Below are 19801 nucleotides of genomic sequence, written 5' to 3'. Positions count from 1 at the left end.
TGGCATTAACGAACAATGCAAGCAACACAGCAGCAAAACGAGAGAACCAGAGGGCGTCGCCGACACCGTGTCTGCCCTTCATCTTTGCTAACGCCCTAAATCACTGCCTACAGGATGTTTGTCGACGCGGAGAATAAAGAGGCGTCGCTGACGCCTTAGAGGGGCGTCGCCGACGCCATTTGGTGTGTAAATTCGCTGAAAATGTAATTTTGACCCACCATGAGTTCCGTGTCTTCCGTAACTTATCCCGTAACCTTCAAAGAGTCCCGAAATGTATTCCAAACTCATTGTAGAGTGTTTTATGAGATGTGATGAGCGCGTACATAAGTATAAGAGGGAATGAAATAAATTTAAAGGCATGCACAAGAATGGGTATAGATTTACCTACATGTTAGTAATGAAATCCATAGGTAAGCACGTTGAGAAATGAGTACGTACGTAGGTTGATACATATGAGACATATTTATATGGATGTTTTTTATTGGGATAGGTTAGTATAATCATATGAAACTGTAAAATAGTATGCAAGAGCTTGTATGTATGTATGTATGTATGTATGTATGTATGTATATATGTATGTATGCATGTATGTAGGTATGTATGTGTGTATGAATATACATGTGAATGTGCGTATGCACGAAGTAGGAATTATCGCTCACAAAGAATGGGGCATGTATGTATGTATACATGGTTTCAATACGTTTGAGTATTTACGTTATTAATAGTGTACCTTGAGAATGTAATGCAGGTTCATTATTGAAGTCTCAACAAGAATTAGACACCCAGATGAAATGCTTCAATTTAGAAAGATAACGGAATGGAAAGTATACGAGGATAGAACGTAACGAGACTCCATAATTATGAATCATTCTTTATATATAATGTGTGCTAATGTTATGAATGTATGTGGTGAGTGCAGGTTGTACAGAATTATGGATCAACATTATGAGAGGCAAGTGATTGAAGATCGAGTTAAAGAGACATGGATTGTACGGAATGGGTGGTCATGTAATCTGTATTAGTATGTTATAATCGATACACTAATGAAAGATAAACGATGTAGTTCCTTACATAAAGATGTTTTTAGATGATTTTCAAGTGTAAAGAAACATTTTAAGAAAGAAATTTTTAAGTTCGTATTTCCGCTGCGTCATTTGGTTAAAACGTGTAAGGATGTAACAAATTACAGATTCAATTTTAACCCATAACAGAAGCGAATCAATCCATGCTCATCCTCTAAACAACTAATACAATCCCTTGTTAAGCAAATATAGTAATGACAATAAGATAAGAACAGATACTACACTATAACATAATTCTTTTTTTGTTTTCTTTACCCGGTTATTAAAGGCAACTTACCTTTATTAAAATGTAAAAATTAAACCACGTATTCATTCTCCATAACAACCCGTGAGAAACATTATTTTTAGCAAGAGACAATTGCCTTAAAGAATGGAACCAATTTTCTAAAAGTTCCAAAAGAAAAAAGAATTTCAATTCCACCGAAATCTTATTCTTTTTATCTCAAAACAATTAGAAAAAACAAAAAGAAAAAAGAAAAAAAAAACATTTTTTTCTTTTGTCTTTTTATTCCATAGTTTTCTTCTATAAAAAGAGTTCACACCCTCCTCTCTCTCTAGACCCCCCTCCCCCACCAAAAAAACAAACAAGATTTTGAAGAAAGAGAAAGAATGGAGGAAGTTGCATCTTTATGGAGTTATCAAGAGGTGCGTTATGATTTCTTCTTTGTTTGCTGTTAAATTCTTGAATATTTTCCCGCGTTTTTTCTGCAATTGTTGAATGTTTCTGTAACTTTCAGCAGAAAAAAAGCCATTTTTTGTCTTCTGGGATTTGCTAATTATTCAGTTACTTGCATTTCTTGCAGATTTTAATTAGTTTTGAAATGGGCATGTGATCAAGATTTGGTTTTTTATGGGTATTCAAGATTTTGAGTTTTGGAAGTAGTTTGTGCTTATATGTCAATTAAATGGCATTTTTTGTCAACTTGAATTCAATTTAGAAGTGAATTAGAACTGAATTTATGGTTTTTTTTCTCTGTTAATTCTCAAATTTTTAATCTTACTTTCACATTTGTTTGTTCTTTAGATCCCATTTGAAATCATTTTGTATAAAAATGTTTGTAAATTGTTCTTGAAAATCCATAATGTGGCTTTATTGTGTGTTTTTTGCAAGAAATTCATATTAATAAATGTTGATTTTTTTAATATATATATATATATATATATATATATATATTCATTTTTGTACATTTCTATCAATTTTACTGTTTGTTAGTGATCAAGAAACAGTCTTTCAACCATTTTAAGTCTTTGTTACCGTTGATTTTCCTTACCCATTTCTTATTATTGAATAAAAATTCATACTTTAATAATAAATGTCATTTTTATCTCATCAAGATTGCCTTTTGATTGGTTTTTGGCCCCATTACTGACTGATTATCATTTGATAAACAAACTTATATGTTCTTCTAATAATAATTGGTCTAACTAATCTGGTTTTTAATATTGCAGAATGTGGATGAACTTAAACAGAGGCTTATGTACACAACACTTGAATTAGAAGCCGTTAAAGCCGAAAACGATGAAGAAATAAGAAGGAACAGGGAAGCGGTTAAACGATTGTTACAGTCGCTAAAGATTGTTTGTCAAGAAAGAGATGAAGCTAAAGATCAACTTCAAAAGCTACTAAACAAGACTATCCCCTCAAATGACCAACAAATGTTCAAGACAACGAACGCGTTGATTGCAAATGGTTTTGATCAAGTTCGACAGCATCATCAAGGCCCGTTAATGATGCCCATGAAGGCAAATTCAAGTGTTAGTGAATCAAATAGTCTTAATCATAGCTCGTCTCCTGTTGACTCGCTTTTTGACCCGATCTCGTCCCCCGAGTTTTCGAATATTAATGTTGAAACACCCTTTGTTCAAGATTATGATCAAAATGGTGGGTATTCAAATCATTTGAATGGTTTGATGAATGTGCAAAAAGTGGATCAAGCTACTTTGGTCATGGAGGGTATGATTAAAGGCAAGACTTTGCCACAAAAGGGGAATTTACTCGAGGCAGTAGTGGAAGCGGGCCCGCTTCTGCAAACATTGATGCTGGCGGGCCCACTTCCCAGATGGCGGAATCCGCCATCATTAAAGACGGTCCACATCCCGTCAATGGTGACTGTAGTTGATCAGATCACTGCAGCCCAGAAGCTAGACGTCGGGAATCAAAATAAGTTGATATCACCAATGATGATGTTGAAGCAATCACAACCGTACGCGCAAATGGCTTGTGGGAGTTCTTCTCAAATGATGGCTGGTGGCGGCGGTGTTTTGAGTTACGGCGCGGTTAATTTTGCTAGTAATTTTCAAGGGAGGATGGTGGAAGCTTGCCCTAGTGCTAGTAATTTAGGCACAATAGCAAAAAAGCAAAGATTACATTAAAATGCCAACTTTATTTTTCTTTCTTTTTTTTACAATAGGTACATGTGTGTAGGGTTGAGTGCCATTCGGTCCGAACCGCCCAACCTGAGTGACCGAACCGAAATTAAGGTGTCGTGGTTGGCCCTCGGTTTCATATTTGAGCAATTTTCGGTCTTGGCTTCGAGCTAAAACCGAATGCAAACATAATGTGTATAAAGGCTAAATTATATTGATTATGGTCCAAACATTTAAAAAATGGTATGTTTGGGCTTATTAAAGGTCTGGTATATCAGATCCATATATATGGCCCATCTTTGTTCTCTTAGTTTCCAAGTACCTCCTATTTTCATCGGTAATTGGAGTCATGACCGGAACTCGTTCCACAATTGCCAAACCATAGCCCTTGAGCCCGGTAAACTTAGCCGGGTTGTTAGTCATTAGGCGCATCGTTTGAACTCCAATGTCTCGTAACATCTGCCCAAAATGTAAACAACAAAAGTGAACAAAAAAGCGCTAACGGGCCAACTTGTAATAACATGCCAAACCATCATATAACTAACCTGGGCTCCAATCCCGTATTCACGTGCATCAGGAGCAAACCCGAGTTCTAGATTGGCTTCTACGGTGTCATGACCGAGATCTTGCAAGTTATACGCTCGTAACTTGTGACCTAAGCCTATGCCTCTACCTTCGTGTCCGCGAAGATAGATAAGTACTCCTCTTCCGGATTCCTCGATGATTTCCATCGCTAATGATAATTGATTGCCACAATCGCAACGACCCGACCCGAATATATCTCCGGTCAAACATTCTGAGTGGACACGTACTAACACATCAAGCCCGTTCCCAATGTCCCCCTATACACCATGCAATTTTAAGTAGATGTAGCAATATCAACCCATTTACTTATGAACAGGTCGATCATATTATGTTTCTGTTTTATCTTTAATGTTATTTAAAAATAAAATTATGTTAACGGGTATGTGTACCTTGACAACGGCTATATGTTCGGTTCCGTCTAGTTTGTTTTGATAGCAATGAGCTTCAAACAAACCCCACCTTGTTGGCAGCCGAGAAATCGCGATCTTTTCAACTAGTCTCTCTCGCTTTCTTCTATACCTAGAGTTCGATGAAAACCGTCACTATTAAGTAATTAACTACCCGAAGTCATCGTTATATATTCAATTGATTGACCAAAGAACTTACCTAATCAAATCAGTGATCAAAACAACGGGAATGTCATGATCAACAGCTAGTGATCTCAACCGGTCCAATGGCGCGATAGAACCATCCTCAGGGTTCACAATAGTCGAAAGAACCGAAACCGGATCCAACCCCGCAAGTTGAACAAGATCCACAGACGCCTCGGTGTGACCCGCCCGTCTTAGAACCCCACCGGGCCGATACTTCAACGGAAACACATGGCCCGGCCGTCTAAAACTTTCGGGCCCAGAGTCCAGAGAAGCTAACGCGAGAATCGTCTTCGCCCGATCCGAAGCCGACACTCCGGTAGCCGTATCAATCGAATCCTTATATACAAAATGCAATATAAATAATATCAAATAATCTACCAAATGATGTTCTTACCCAACCAAACACATAATCATATTCGAGCAGAGTTCGAGCTCAAATTCCCAGCTCGATTTAATATTTTAAACCAAGCCGAGCCAAGCCGAGCTAACTGGCCTGTTTGTTTTGAACCCGGGCCGGCTCGTGAACAGCACAATTAAATAAGTGAAATTAAAAGTTACCACGGTGATTGTGAAAGATGGAGCCAATGAGTTTTCATTTTCCGGAGACATTAAAGGGAGGTTTAATCTTTCAAGATCTTCTGACGTCATACCTACGGATATGATGCCGGAGCCATGTCTCATCACGAAGCCGATGGTTTCCGGTGTCGTGAAACTCGCCGGAAACACAAAGTTTCCTTCGATAACGCCGTTTTCATCATCCACCACGATCACAAGCTTTAAACAATTTGCAACAAAAGGCATAACAAGTTAATTGTGTAATAATTAAAGTTTAAATTCTAGTTAATTACGGTAATACGTAGGGATGAGTATTTTTTACCGAGTATCGTAACACCCGACCAAACAATATTGGTACCGAACCGGTATAATTTTTGTGGTTTTTTGTTATTTTTGCATTATTGATACCAAGCCGCTACAATACTGACTGATCGAACAACATTGGTACGAGTATTAACTTTTTTGGTTTTTCCGGTTTTAGTACGAGTCGGTTTTGGTATTTATTCACAACCGGTACCAAATATTGCAAATATTTATTTTTATGGTTTTCGGTATCGGTCTTGTAAAGTTTTTGAAACACCAATATGGAGGCGGTACATACCGCCATAATAGTATGGTATTCGGTATGTACTTTTAGTTATTTTCAGTATTGGTATTTTCGGTACTGGTCTCATCTTACAAACCTTTCCTCGCCGGAGAGTGGAAAGGGCGTCCTCGACGGAGGAGAAGCCGTCTGAGGGGCAATCGGGATCACCGTCGGCATCACTAACGAAGAAATCAACGGTTTCGGGGGTGATTTCGGCTTTAATTGTATTGAAATTTTCTGAATTTTCTGGGGAGGGGAATAGTTCACCGGGGTTGGAGCTTGAAACGCCGAAAACGGCACCGTTTTCGCCACCGGTGATGTCTCCGAGTGCACGGCAAGTGAGAGTTGATGGCTTGAGGGTGGAAAGTGGTGGTGGTTGTTTAGGAAGGGCGTAGGTTGTTGGGTGTGTTGTGGTGGTGAACGGTGGGTGGTGGAATAAGATGGAATCCATGGTGGTGGTGGTGGCGGCGATGAGTGGTGGTGGCCAAAAGAACCACCACTTGTTGTGGATGTGATATGTAACGTGGTTTGTTTTTGTTTTATTTATCCGATTGATAATAATTTTTGTATTTATACTTTCAATGTCTTTCATTATCCATTTTATATGGATATGGTATTTGTATAGTTTTTAATAAAAAAATCTTTACTTTTTAAATTTGGTTTTTAGTAAAAATATAATCTGATTGATAGTGTTTAAGGTCTTTAAGTTTATAGTTTAAAACAAACTCGAGTTTGACATGACAAGCTTAATTTTTCATATAAATAAATTATTTTGATTCATTTTTGTCCTTTGAAAACAATTTATAACCATAGATTATAAATATCTTATTTTACTTTCACAATAATAATTTACTTTTCAAAAATTACATTACAGTAGAATACATTTGATGATGAATTGCTTGTATGCATTATCTTCTCAAGACACAATAGAAAAAAAAAACTTATATTTAAATAAACAAAAAGAAATTGAAAAATGAAAATCATGTTCTCTTTTTTAGGATTAGGATCAAATACAAAGGATCCTAATTGTAAGAAGTGTAAGAAGGACTTATATAGTGACAAATGTCCAATAACCTAAAAAAACCCACTACACAAAAAAACCCACTACAAAAAAAAAAAAAAAAAACCTTAAACATCCACCACCACCAAAAACCTAACCCCCCCCCCATCACCCACCCTAAAAAAAAATATATATATTTTTTTTTTTGCCGAGGGGGTGGGGGGTGGGGGGGTTAGGTTTTTTTAGGTTTTTTGAGAGGGGGGGGGTGGGTGGGTGGGGGGGGTTAGGTTTTTTTTAGGTTTTTGGGGGGTGGGGGGGGGGTTAGGTTTTTTTGGGGTTTTTTGGTGAGGTATAGTTTTTTTTTTTTTTTTTTTTGGGGGGGGGGGGGGGGGTTAGGTTTTTGGGTGGTGGTGGGGTGGGATGGGGGTGGGTGTTTAGGTTTTTGGTGGTGATGTAGTGGGTTTAGTTTTAGGTCATTGGACACTTGTTACTCTATAAATCCTTCTTACACTTCTTACAATTAGAAGCCTTTGTAGAATAACTTAACCCCTCTTTTTTTTAATAGAGAAACGATAAGGAGCAAAAAGTATTGGGATGGAGATGAACCAAAAAGGTAAACAGTCAAACACAAGCCCAACCCAACAAAAGTTAACCTGGTTCCAGTGTGGGCGTGTGGCCCAATGAACATAAGAACGGTACCATTTAGACATGGGTTGGGCTTACTTCCTAGCCTAAAACCTTTTTAAAGGAAAAATTACAAGTTTTGTCCTTTATCTTTATACCATTTTACAGTCGGTGTCCTTTTTAACAAATGTTGACAGACGGTGTCCTTTACTAGGTATTTTGTTGCAAGTTTAGTCCTTTACACCCAACCCAGTTAAAAAACCCTGTTAATTGTTGGTGTAAAGCACTAAACTTGCAACAAAATACCTAGGTAAATGACTAAACTTGCAACAAAATACTTAGTAAAGGACACCGCCTGTCAACAATTAACAAGGTTTTTTAACTGAGTTGGGTGTAAAGGACTAAACTCGCAACAAAATACCTAGTAAAGGACACCGGCTGTCAACATTCGTAAAAAATGACACATCCTGAAAAGTGGTATAAAGATAAAGGACAAAACTTGTAATTTTTCCCTTTTTCAATCAATCAATCAATCATACCCAGTAAAATCCCACAAATAGCAAAGCTATTGGTAGGGTCTGGGGAGGGTGGGATGTAGGCACACCTTACCATACCCAGTAATTTTTCCCTTTTTAAATGGTCTTATTCGGCATGTCATCATCGCCTATGTAACTTATGTAGAGATAAAGGTGGACAATAAGTCAATAAGTCACTTCATACTGACTTTTTTAAAAAGTCAAATAAGTTGTTTCCAAAAGCTTAGCCAAACATCCCCTTATTTGTGAAAAAATAGTAGCGCCTGACACCAAACCTTGAAAAGAATATATTGACACAGCAATTTTTTTCAAAAACATAGGTATGGATGGCAATGGGTCGGGTTCGGGTCGGGTATTGGTAATCCCATACCCATACCCGGTTGTAAAACCGTGTCCCATACCCGACCCAATACCCGTCGGGTATATGTCGGGTAATTACCCGTCGGGTACCGGGTATATCAGCGGGTATCGGGTATACCCATAAGTTTATTAAAAGATATACATTTGGATTTCCAAATACAATTTTTTACTGTTATAATTATTATATAATTTTATTTATGCAACAACTATTATAAATTAAAAATGTATATTACATATACATATAAGTTTTATCGTAAATTAATAATAACTTTATAATATTTATACACTTATATGTATATACTTCACAACATACAAAATATAAATACTATCATCAAATACATATGCTAAAAGAAAATTTATTTTTTCACATTATGAACATACTAAAATAAATCACTCATAGATAAGGGTTAATGGAAAATAAAAATATAAATTAAAAACTTCGGGTATATGAACGGGTATATAGTTCGGGTAAACGGGTATGTGGTTTCGGGTAATCGGGTCGGGTATCACCTAATCCCATACCCGACCCATACCCGCGAAAATTTTTAAAACTAAACCCATACCCGGCCCAATACCCGTCGGGTATCGGGTATACCCGTCCCATTTATGTCGGGTTTCGGGTATACCCGTCGGGCTCGGGTATTGTTGCCATCCCTAAACATAGGTAGATGGTTGCAGGTAATAAATGTTAGTAAAATCTAAAATGAACCCATATTATAAAAAACCACAACGAAAAATGTGTACCTTTTAACCCAAGTTCGAGCTTAACATGTAACTTTTTTTTTATTTTGAAAGAAACATTTAAAACCCATTTTAGGGTTTCATTTTGCAGCGACAGATCCGACTTGTTTCATCCTTCACCCGCCTATTCATCGCTGATTCTTTGAGCAACAATCAATCAATCCAGATTCGTATTTCACTAAAGAGGTAAACAACTACTTCCACTCCTTTAATTTGCAAATAGAGTTGTGAAATTGTTTATTACTTTGAATGCTTATTATGAATTTAAGGACTGATAAAATTATAATTTGAATTGATATTTATTTCTTGGGGATTTTTATTTTTATTTATATTTATATTTTATAACATAAGGGTTATCATTTTCATCTCAGACAATGGGATGGAAAGCTGCTCAGAAGCTCATACATCACTGGAAGATTTTGAGAGGAGATAATGTAAAAAATATTACTTCAATAAAACTTTGCGCCTTATACGATTATTTTTAAATAAATGGTTTGTTTGTTACAGGTGATGATAATTAGGGGCAAAGATAGGGGTGAGACCGGCATGATAAAACGTGTGATTCGCTCTCAGAATCGTGTTATTGTCGAGGGAAAGAACCTGGTGATTAATCGTTTTTATTGATACGCAATATAAATAAATTTGTTGTATGTATGTCATAATATTCACTCATCACTTTGGATCAAAATTTGCAGGTAAAGAAACATATAAAGCAAGGGCAAGGTCATGAAGGTGGGATCTTTACTGTAGAAGCCCCTCTTCATGTCTCAAATGTTCAAATTGTTGATCCAGTTACAGGGTATGTATGTAGGGCCGGCTAGCTCTGAGAATTCGTGTACCCTGGTCGAGCTAAAAAAAAGTGCCCTTAGGACTTAACGAAATTGGGTATTCGGCTCACTAAAGGTCTAAAACTAATGCCAGTGGGCTAATAACTAATATAAACCATAAGAATAGTTTTGTAAGTGAGGCCTATGTTGGTGTTTGTATGGGTATATACCATATTAAAATTTCTTTTACATATACATATCGGGTTTTTTTCTAAATAACGTGCCCTTTGAAATATCGGGCTCTGGCCGGTAGTCCTCCCCGCCCACCCCCAGGACCCAAGGCGCCCCAATAAGGTTGTCCGATGATTTTTTTTTTTTTTTTTTTCAGGCAGCCTTGTAAGGTTGGAATAAGGTATCAAGAAGATGGTACTAAAGTAAGAGTTTCAAGAGGCATAGGAGCATCAGGGTCGATTATTCCTCGTCCCGAGATTTTGAAAATTCGGACTACTCCACGCCCAACAATCGGTATATGTTTTGAGTTGGTATTTGTACGTACGCAGGATATTAATTAAATTAATATTGGGTTTGTGTTTTTGCAACAGTGGGGCACAAGGATACTCCTATTGAGCTGGTGCAGGAGAAGACATATGATGCTAAAACTGGTAAGGGCATGCCAGATCTTTAATAAACCAATCAGGCAGACAAAGCATGTTTTAAGTGACATTGCTAATGAACATGTTTGTTTATTTGTTTTGTTTTCTGAGTGTCATAAGATATATATCATTTAATATGTCACAATGTTTTTGTTACACATGGTGGCCTCTAACCAGCGAAATCAGGTAAGTCGCAGCTTGTTCTGAGACGTGGAAATCAGATTGTAATCGTATTTGAAATCAAACCAAATTCGAATTTGGGTTTAACAAATATCTTTAGTATGTGAATATTACTAATTCTGAATATTTATGTTTTCATTTAGGTATATGTATGCATATTAGTTGTTTGATAAAACGCTTAAAAGAAATCTTTAGTTTCTTAAAATTTGACGCTAATTGATGTGTCTTGGATATATCGAACAATTCTATATGTTACCTCAATGTAGGAGCCAATCGAAATCCTAGCCCAATCGATATTCTCCAAAGTCTTTTCGTTCGTCCCAATTGTTATGGCACCCTGCTACTCAACCAATTCCAAGTGGAGAACAACACGAACCGCTTAGACACTTGTATGTAGCTTTGCCAGATATAGAGTGTGTTTATGTGTGAGAGAGAGGGGGAATCTCTTATGCGGAGACATATTGTTAAAAGATTGAGTTGTTTATATTGTTCTCTACTTAAAATTGGTTTTAGATTGAGTGACACACAATATGAATACCAATAGAGCAATATATGGTTCTCGTGGTACACCTCTCTTTTCTCAAATCATGGTGGTTCGCAAGGTTTAATCTATGGCAACTATGACTCTTTTTCAATTAATTAGGGATTTTGATTGGTGGGGGAGGATAGTGGGTGATAATAGGGGTCATGGTTCACACCATATAGGGTGGTGGATGAGGATGAGGTCACACAGTGATGACGTGGAGGGTGGTGGTGGTCATTTGGGTCATGACCCCATCAAATATTCTAATAAAAAAACTTAATTTATGGATCTGTTTCTTTTTTTTTTTTTTTCTAATATTTTTGAAGTTTCTAACCTTGTGTTTGATTCGTTTTAATTTGATATTGTTTAAGGTCTGTAAGTTTTATATTTTAAAACAAACTCGAGTTTGATATGACAAACTTTATTGCTATTTTCATATACATAAGTTATTTTGATTCATTTTTTTTTTTTGTCGTTTGAAAATAATTTATAACCATAGGTTATTAATATCTTATTTTTCTTTCACAAAATAATTTACTTTTCAAGAATTACAGTAGCAGATATTTGATGGTGAGTTGCTCATATGTATTGTGTTCCCAAGACACAATAGAAAAGGAATTATTAAAAAAGAAAACAAATTGAAAATCATGTTTTTTTTTATATAGAAAGGACAGAGCAAAAAGTATTGGGATGGAGTCAAGCCCAACCCAACAAAAGTTAACGGGTTTTCAATAAATGTTATTATGTAATGTAATAACTTAAAGGCTTAAACATTTAAATTTAAGATGTGAAGTTAAGTGACATGATCGATGATCGGGTGGTTCCGTTGGTGACACGATAATACTCTCCGTCAGTGATTCAAATTTATTGTTAAAATAAATGACGTGACACGTTATGAGTTGAGAATGCCCCATAGATTGCAGATGTTTTGATAACGGATTGCAATAATATTTTATATTGAATTTAAAAAATGATAAACTAAACCTAAGGGTGTCTGGAGTGGGCGGCAAACCCACTCGGCAAAACGGTTTACCGCATGGTAACATCGCCGCCAATGGGTTTTGCCAATCGGTAAAGATGGAGAGGCGGCGAGCCTTCACCGAAGCAGGGAGAGGGAGGAAGGAGAGAGAGAGGGGGGGTTGTGTGGTGGGGTTCATGCCTTCTCAACCAATCACACATTTTTTTTCTTTTTTTTTTTAAATAGTTTATCAATTCATGAAGTGTCTAACCCCAACATTTTTCAGCATAGTTTAAACTCTTAAGGTTGAATGACATGGTACACTCTTATTAATTGATTTTAAAGTTTACCACTCTCAAATATTTAACCACTCTTTGTACGCTAAATGGCTAAATAGTTTTTCATTAATAAAAACTTCAATCATATTTTACCGTACCCTTTGATCCAAAAAGATGTACGAACAATTAGGGATGGCAAAAATACCTGAGCCCGACGGGTATACCCGAAACCCGACACAAATGGGACGGGTATACCCGATACCCGATGGGTATTGGGCCGGGTATGGGATTAGTTTTAAAAATTTTCGTGGGTATGGGTCGGGTATGGGATTAGGTGATACCCGACCCGATTACCCGAAACCACATACCCGTTTACCCGAACTCTATACCCGATCATATACCCAAAAGTTTTAATTTATATTTTTATTTTCCGTTAACCCTTATCTATTAGTGATTTATTTTAGCATGTTCATAATGTGAAAAATAAATTATCTTTTAGCATATGTATTTGATGATAGTATTTATATTTTGTATGTTGTGAAGTATATACATATAATTGTATAAATATTGTAAAGTTATTATTAATTTATTTTAAAACTTATATGCATGTAATGTATATTTTAATTTATAATAGTTGTTGCATAAATTAAATTATATAATAAATAAAATAGTAAAAAATGTATTTGGAAATCCCAATGTATATCTTTTAACAAACTAATGGGTATACCCGATACCCTCGGGTATACCCGGTACCCGACGGGTATTTACCCGACATATACCCGACGGGTATTGGGTCGGGTATGGGACACGATTTTACAACCGGGTATGGGTATGGGATTACCAATACCCGACCCGAACCCGACCCATTGCCATCCCTACGAACAATAATAGATTTACGGAAACATAAAATTACAAATGTAAATGGAAATTTCTCAGGCACTAGGCAACGACACATTGAGTAGATCTATGACTTTATATGGTACGGTACACGTGTTTTTTCTTGATTTATTAGTTTGTGCAATTTTCTTTTTCTTTATTTTTTCCAAGTTCAATTTATATGGTACGCATGTGTTTTATCTTGTTTTATTAGTTTGTTCACTTTTCTTTTTCATTATTTTTTCCAAGTTCAATATTATTTACTTCCGCATTGTTGTAACTAATATTTAATGTATATATTTAATATTTGCCTAAAAAAGGGAAGATCTTTGGTTCAGAACAAGAGAATTATTTTGTATTATTTAGTGTAAATTGGAGTAGAAAAACATTTACCGTTAAAAAAATACATGGAATATGGATCTAGTATAAATTTGTTTGCGGATAATTTTGAGTTACATTCCGGAATCCGATATCAGTTGACGACGATGGAATATTAGCACCTTCAATTTACCGATTACAAAAATGTTACATTTGGTTTTCATTCCTCATTCAAAACACTTATTTTCTCTTCAATGTTAGTTACACTTTCAAACACCCTTTATAAAATAAATAAATAAATAATATAAATACTGCGGTTGTGTGTAAGAGATGCCCACCACAATTCTATATGGTCGCGTGTGATTTCCGTACACCCACAAACAAACACCCAAACGGACACATGCTTCATTGGGGCCACCTAACCGCCTAAGTGTTTAAAATTGCCAATGAGCTATAGCTTAATTGGCATTGGAGGGGAAGTGAAGATTTGGATATGAGGTCATATGTCTAAAGTTCGAATACGATCCCAACTGGGTTTTACCATAGTTGGCCTTCGGGCGATGGTGGGCTTGGCTACCCAACGCTGTCTGCGATCACAGACGTATAGGAACGCCCTTTGCCATTGGGTTACCCCATGTAGCCGCAAATTTATTTCGTTGATCGTTCATTATTGTTCGAATAATGACTTTCGATGTACTCGAAGTATCAATATGTATAAATGAGATCATGTAATGTTGATCAATTTAAATTAAAACGTCTTCTTTTAGGAACACCCAACTTACACACCTTAGGACTAGAACCATTAACCTCATAGGAAATGACACATTTCCATAACAACTTGGTTAACTAAGCTATAGCCACAATAATAGTACCTAACAAAATTCTGACTATGACAACGATATTGGTAGGGTCTTGGAGACCATGACTCCTTAACAAACAATAGACAAACAAATATTACCAAACATATAAAATTATAAAACTACTCATAATCATACTGAAGATTGGGTTGGTCCATGTCGGCCCACTTCCCCAAACAACTAAGAAGAACAAAGCATTACTCCCTCAAATATGCAGCAGGAAAGGGTTTCTCTGTCACACCCCAACCGATGGCGGAATCATCGGGGCTCGGCACTAGGCGAATCAGATTGCTCAAGAGGATCCATAACAACTATTTAGTGACAATATTTTTAACACATTTAACATCCCATGCTATCAAACAAATAATCCACAAATAGTCATACAGATATCAAAATCTCTCAAACAAAAACAGATCCGACAACCTAGATTTTTATTTGGTGAGTTTCTAGACTTCCTATCCATTTACAACACATGATAATCATCAACCTGTCACATACGTTAAAATAATGTCAATACAATAATGTAAAGGTGAGTACATAAGTTTAGCATAAATATCGTATAAAAAGCGTTTACGCATAACCAGCATGTAACACGTAACGGGCGAATCAAGTAACTATCACAATGATACAAGCGAACCACATGACTACGAGTAGAGTATGCGCGACACAAGTTCATCGAAGTGAACAAGTGAAGTAAAGTGTGTGATCCTTAGCAATCCCTGACTAAACCGGTGCTGAGTCCAAACTATAGTACTATCGTTGCTAAAGGCAAGAGGCAAGTCATCACTGTATAACATAGCAACAAGTATTCAACTAATCACGTATAACATGCGAGTGCGGCTAGCGTTTATAAAGCGTTTAAGTGTTGTGTTTTTTATAGAGAACATATGTAACACCCAAAAGTGCGTTAAGCGAAAAAGGGTTCGAGTATACTCACAGTGTGTGTCTATCAAGTAAACACGATCTGAAAATGGATTGAAGGGAGCGCCGAATCAGCTTGCGTTCGGGAACAGAAACGTAAGCCCTCCAAAGTGCTAAAACGGTCGAAAATCGAAGTGTCGGTGGGAAACAGAGGCTTCGTACGAAGCTGTGCCTTCGTACGAAGGCGTGCCTTCGTATGAAGGGAGTCTTCGCATAAGTGATGCTTCCGTTGTCCAAAATCGAGTGTTCTTCGCGCCTGTCTTCGGAAAATTGAGTGTTCATCCCTCCAATCTTAAGCTACTGATTAAACTTAGAGTTGGAGAGGTCTTTGTCTGAGTCACAGATGAGAATCGGGCTGTGTTGTGTAAAACCAGTGCCTTCGTACGAAGCCGGGCATCACACAGAACAGTCCAGCTCGCATTCGTGGTTGTTCTTGACGTTAGGAGCTGTGTTTTCGCCTGAATCGGATGTGTTTTCGAGTCCAATTCATGACGGTTTCGATACCACCTCGTCCCACTATTCATTGAACGAAATATGTGTCGGTTTGGTCCGTTTTAGTGTAAAAATCAAGTTTAAAAGGGTTTTAAAAGGTTTTCACTTAGATCTAACACTTGGTGAGTGTGAAATCTGTAGATTTCTAACTTGGGAAGCCGTAACTAGGCCCAATACACTCGGTAAAGTGTAGATCCGTTGTAAAACAGAATATTTTATGATGAAAAAGATGAAGTTTAAGTGAAAAGATGAAGTTTAGTTGAAAACAAAAGAGTTTTGATGAAATCGAAATGATTCTTGTGGAAAATCGTAGTGGAAAACATTGAGTAATCATGTAAAAATGATAAATCTTACTTAAAAACAATCAGACAGCAATTCGGCAGCGTTTCGGTATGAAATGGCAGCAATGAATGAAATTGAGAATTGCTTGGGTATTTATAGAAGTGGTGGGTTCGCACAGCAGGCTTCGTTCGAAGCTGCCTGCCTTCGTACGAGGTTGTCTGGCTTCGTTCAAAGGGTGCTGTTTCGTGTGCGAAATCCTCGTTTCGCGTGTAGGATGCTCGTTTAATGCATTTTGTTGCGTTAGTTAGCTAGGGTACTTTAAGTATTTTAGCGAGATGTCAAGTATTGCGTTGTCTTGCGTTTCAGTGCGATAAATCGAGTTGTGCGAGTATAATCCATAAACATAATAAGCACACACAAGTAAAGCATATAAGAACACACAACATAACATTACTACTATAAACCACGTTTGCGATTTAGCGATTTAGCGCCATAAGCGAGTGCGAAGGCGAGAGTGGTTATCGAACAAACAAACACACTCGGCAAGTAAAGCAGCATAATTCTCTGTTATTCATTTTGCATTAGCGTTGAGTGTTTGCGAATATAAAGTGTTTAAGCGTGCAGTGGTGCTGTGTAATGAAAATGTATTTAGTATAACATAACCCTTTATTTATATCGAATCTCGGAGTACAAAACGGTTATAAATCAAAGTAAGTAGCAAATGGATAACAATCCGAAAAGTCGGGTTGTTACATTCTCCTTGTCAATAACGAATCGGTCGGCGAGATGATAATCGGAGAATATCATTATCTCATAAGTCAACCTGTTAAACAAGACAAATGGGATACACGTACATACAAAGGGACAAAACGCGTGTAGTCGCTTTTTTCCGACAAGGATGTCAAGGGGATTACCCAATAAGGAATGCTTGAAAAAGACAAGGGCCCTGAGGAGGAGGATGCCACCTGCAAGTCTCATCTTCTGGAAAGATCACGGGTTATGCTCAGAAGGAGAGGACCTCCGGAGCATTATAAATACCAGTCCAGGGACGGATTGCAACATACACCAGATCAAAGACATAGACATGGAACTATAGCTTTATTCTCATCTCTTACTTCTGATGCATCCACATTACTTCTCCTTGTATCTACTTTACATTCCTTAGCTGTAATTAGTACTTCTATTCATACCCCTTGGCTTAGATCTCCAAAACTAAGGTGGTGTTTGGTATGTAGGTGATAGCACCAAATGCAACTTATAAATTATATCAAATAAGGTATAAAATCAACCCTTTTTAGTACTAATGTTGGAAAAAGTGCATTTCTTTGTATACTTTTGATTTTCAGAATTAAAAGAGCTTAAATGTACAAAAGAAACAAATTAACGGCAAAAACCAGCATAAATACAAAAGAAGGGAAGTTGATACATCATACCGACCATCCGAGCTTCACTTCAAGACCAAAAACAACGAATCAGAAGACAAGAACGGGGTCGTGCCCCCAAGGCATGGGGCCATGCACCACTCAAGATTCTAGAAAGAAAAAGACAAACAGAAGCAGACAAGAGACATGGGGTCGTGTCCAATGGACAGAGGTCGTGGTCAACTCCCAGATTTGCAGAATCTTGGATAGTACAGCAAGTACAATGGCCACGGGGCCGTGCCGTTAACACACGGGGCCGTGCAAGCATACGGACTGACACAACTCGTTAAATGAAGACAGAGAAGAAGGAGGCACGGGGTTGTGCCCATCAAGACATATTGGTATATGAGTCGGGACGTCCCGACACGGTACCATTAACCCCCAACCGTTTCAGTTATCAAGTAAAACAGAATAAACCAGATTCTTACATTTATGCGCAACATAGACGACCCATTTATGTAATACCCGCTCCAAGTGGCATAATTGTCATCCCAGGTATAAAAACTAAAATAAGTTAAGAGTATTTACCTTTTTGCTAGCTTCCAATCAATATGATTATAATTTAGCAAAAAGCCGCAATGCTAAGTATTATTGACCCAAGTACGATTATCTGGGGGGTACTATAGTCTGAAATGAATAGATTTATTATATGCTAAAATGTATACGGGTAAAAGGTAAGTCCCTTTAGATATGACCTGTTACTTACGAATAGGTTCACTGGATTAAGCGTATATCCAATAGAATGTAGTTTATATCTAGCCGAGTGAAATGACTCATTGGATAAAGGTTATTTAACCAAATATGATTTGGAGAGTTTTTGAAATACCTAGACCCGTTACGCCTAGTTTATGCAAACTAGGTTCTCATAACTAGTTATACGCATAAAATGGGTTTTGATGGTCGGATGGGCTTATGACAAGTCTTAGTATCAAAACATATTTTTAGATGAAGTATCTACTGACTTAAAGTCAGATTATAAGTCCGTTTTAATTTAAAATCATTCATTTAGCTTATTTGACCACATAGGAGCATTGTGGCCATTTTTAACAATATTTTTGCGACTTGTCATAAAACTCATCAAACGAACTGACCATTTGGTATAACTTCAGTGAGTTATACTCAACAATATCATGGTCCTATAACTAATTTAAAACAGGCCTAAACGTTGACCAAACATGTCAGAATCGAAAGTCAAAGCAAAAGCCAAACTGCTTGACTTTCGATATAAATTTAAGCTCAAAACAAGAAATGACGAGTTGGACATGTTTAGATATGTCCTAACATGTTTTATAAATTGATATAATGCCAAAACTTCAAGTTTTAATAGTTAAAAACTTGATTAGCGTAATTTGCAAAGTTTACGTTTTTGACCGTTTATTTAATAAAAAGTTGGCTCACCATTTCGCCTATTTAATGTGATCTTTAGAAATTATGATCCCAGGGGATTATAACCTTCATTATTATGATCACGTAGCCATGTTCGGATCAAACTTTGGCTTGACCATACTGTTTGACTTTCGGCTAATAACTAGCCTATAAATGAAAATTACTGAGATCGAACACTTAATAGTGATCCAAGGAGGAGTCTTGAACTCAGAGGGAGGCTTCCTTGGCCAGGAAACACTCCAAGAGAAAAATTAAAGAAAGATGTGAGGAAATGAACAAGTGCTCAAGTGAAACAACTTGCTATTTATACTTGAACTAAATCATTAAGATGATGCCAAGTGTTGGAAGGGTTCTTAAGATGATTACACATGTCCAATTATGTGTAAGAAGCAGAAGAAATGGAGGCAAAACGAAGCTATGTGTCAAGTTGTGAAGAAAAGCCTTAGAGGCCAAGTTCATTTTGCTAGAGCCACCCCTTACGGACCGTAAGGGTTGGCCGCTTACGGTCCGTAAGGACCTTCAATGCGCAACAAATTCAGACACCCCTTGCGAACCTTAAGGCTTAAGCCTTGCGGTCCGTAAGGGACCGCCAGAAATTAATTTTTGAGATTTTTACACTTTAAGTCCTTGGACTTTAGATCTTTGGCCATTTGGGACATTTAGACCATCTCCTTTCTCGTAGTTGAGATTAGTCGGAGATCCGGGACGCGTTTTAGTTAACGCATGAAAAAAGTTTCTCTCCTTCCCAGAATCGGTATTAGTCAGAGATACAAAGTACGTTTCAATGAATGTAGAATATAATTTCCTTCCTCCTTCCACTCATTGGTGTTTTTGAAATGTACTCTTCCTTTTTGACCTCA

The 19801-nt window shown here is 37.0% G+C and overlaps 3 protein-coding genes across 3 annotated transcripts; 2 read left to right on the top strand and 1 right to left on the bottom strand.

Moving 5' to 3' along the window:
- The first annotated feature begins 1603 nt into the window (after positions 1–1603).
- LOC110867830 lies at positions 1604–3705 on the top strand. The gene is made up of 2 exons (XM_022116878.2): positions 1604–1727; positions 2532–3705. Exons 1-2 carry the CDS (start codon positions 1692–1694, stop codon positions 3453–3455), a joined length of 960 nt encoding a protein of 319 aa, XP_021972570.1. The 5' UTR covers positions 1604–1691; the 3' UTR covers positions 3456–3705.
- LOC110867829 (monofunctional riboflavin biosynthesis protein RIBA 3, chloroplastic) lies at positions 3447–6322 on the bottom strand. Its single transcript, XM_022116862.2, has 6 exons — positions 5866–6322; positions 5186–5401; positions 4641–4963; positions 4424–4553; positions 3995–4291; positions 3447–3908 (listed from the first exon to the last, which is right to left on the bottom strand). Exons 1-6 carry the CDS (start codon positions 6217–6219, stop codon positions 3708–3710), a joined length of 1521 nt encoding a protein of 506 aa, XP_021972554.1. The 5' UTR covers positions 6220–6322; the 3' UTR covers positions 3447–3707.
- A 2735-nt stretch (positions 6323–9057) lies between these two features.
- LOC110867837 (50S ribosomal protein L24) lies at positions 9058–10731 on the top strand. Its single transcript, XM_022116889.2, has 6 exons — positions 9058–9215; positions 9401–9463; positions 9537–9632; positions 9725–9828; positions 10185–10321; positions 10399–10731. The coding sequence occupies exons 2-6, from the start codon at positions 9404–9406 to the stop codon at positions 10479–10481; spliced, it is 480 nt and encodes a 159-aa protein (XP_021972581.1). The 5' UTR covers positions 9058–9215; positions 9401–9403; the 3' UTR covers positions 10482–10731.
- Positions 10732–19801: the final 9070 nt, after the last annotated feature.

This window comes from Helianthus annuus, chromosome 1 (genome assembly GCF_002127325.2).
Source record: "Helianthus annuus cultivar XRQ/B chromosome 1, HanXRQr2.0-SUNRISE, whole genome shotgun sequence".
NCBI classification, from domain to species: domain Eukaryota; kingdom Viridiplantae; phylum Streptophyta; class Magnoliopsida; order Asterales; family Asteraceae; genus Helianthus; species Helianthus annuus.
The sequence above is the reverse complement of the archived record's forward strand: the minus strand, read 5'-3'. Positions and strand labels throughout refer to the sequence as shown.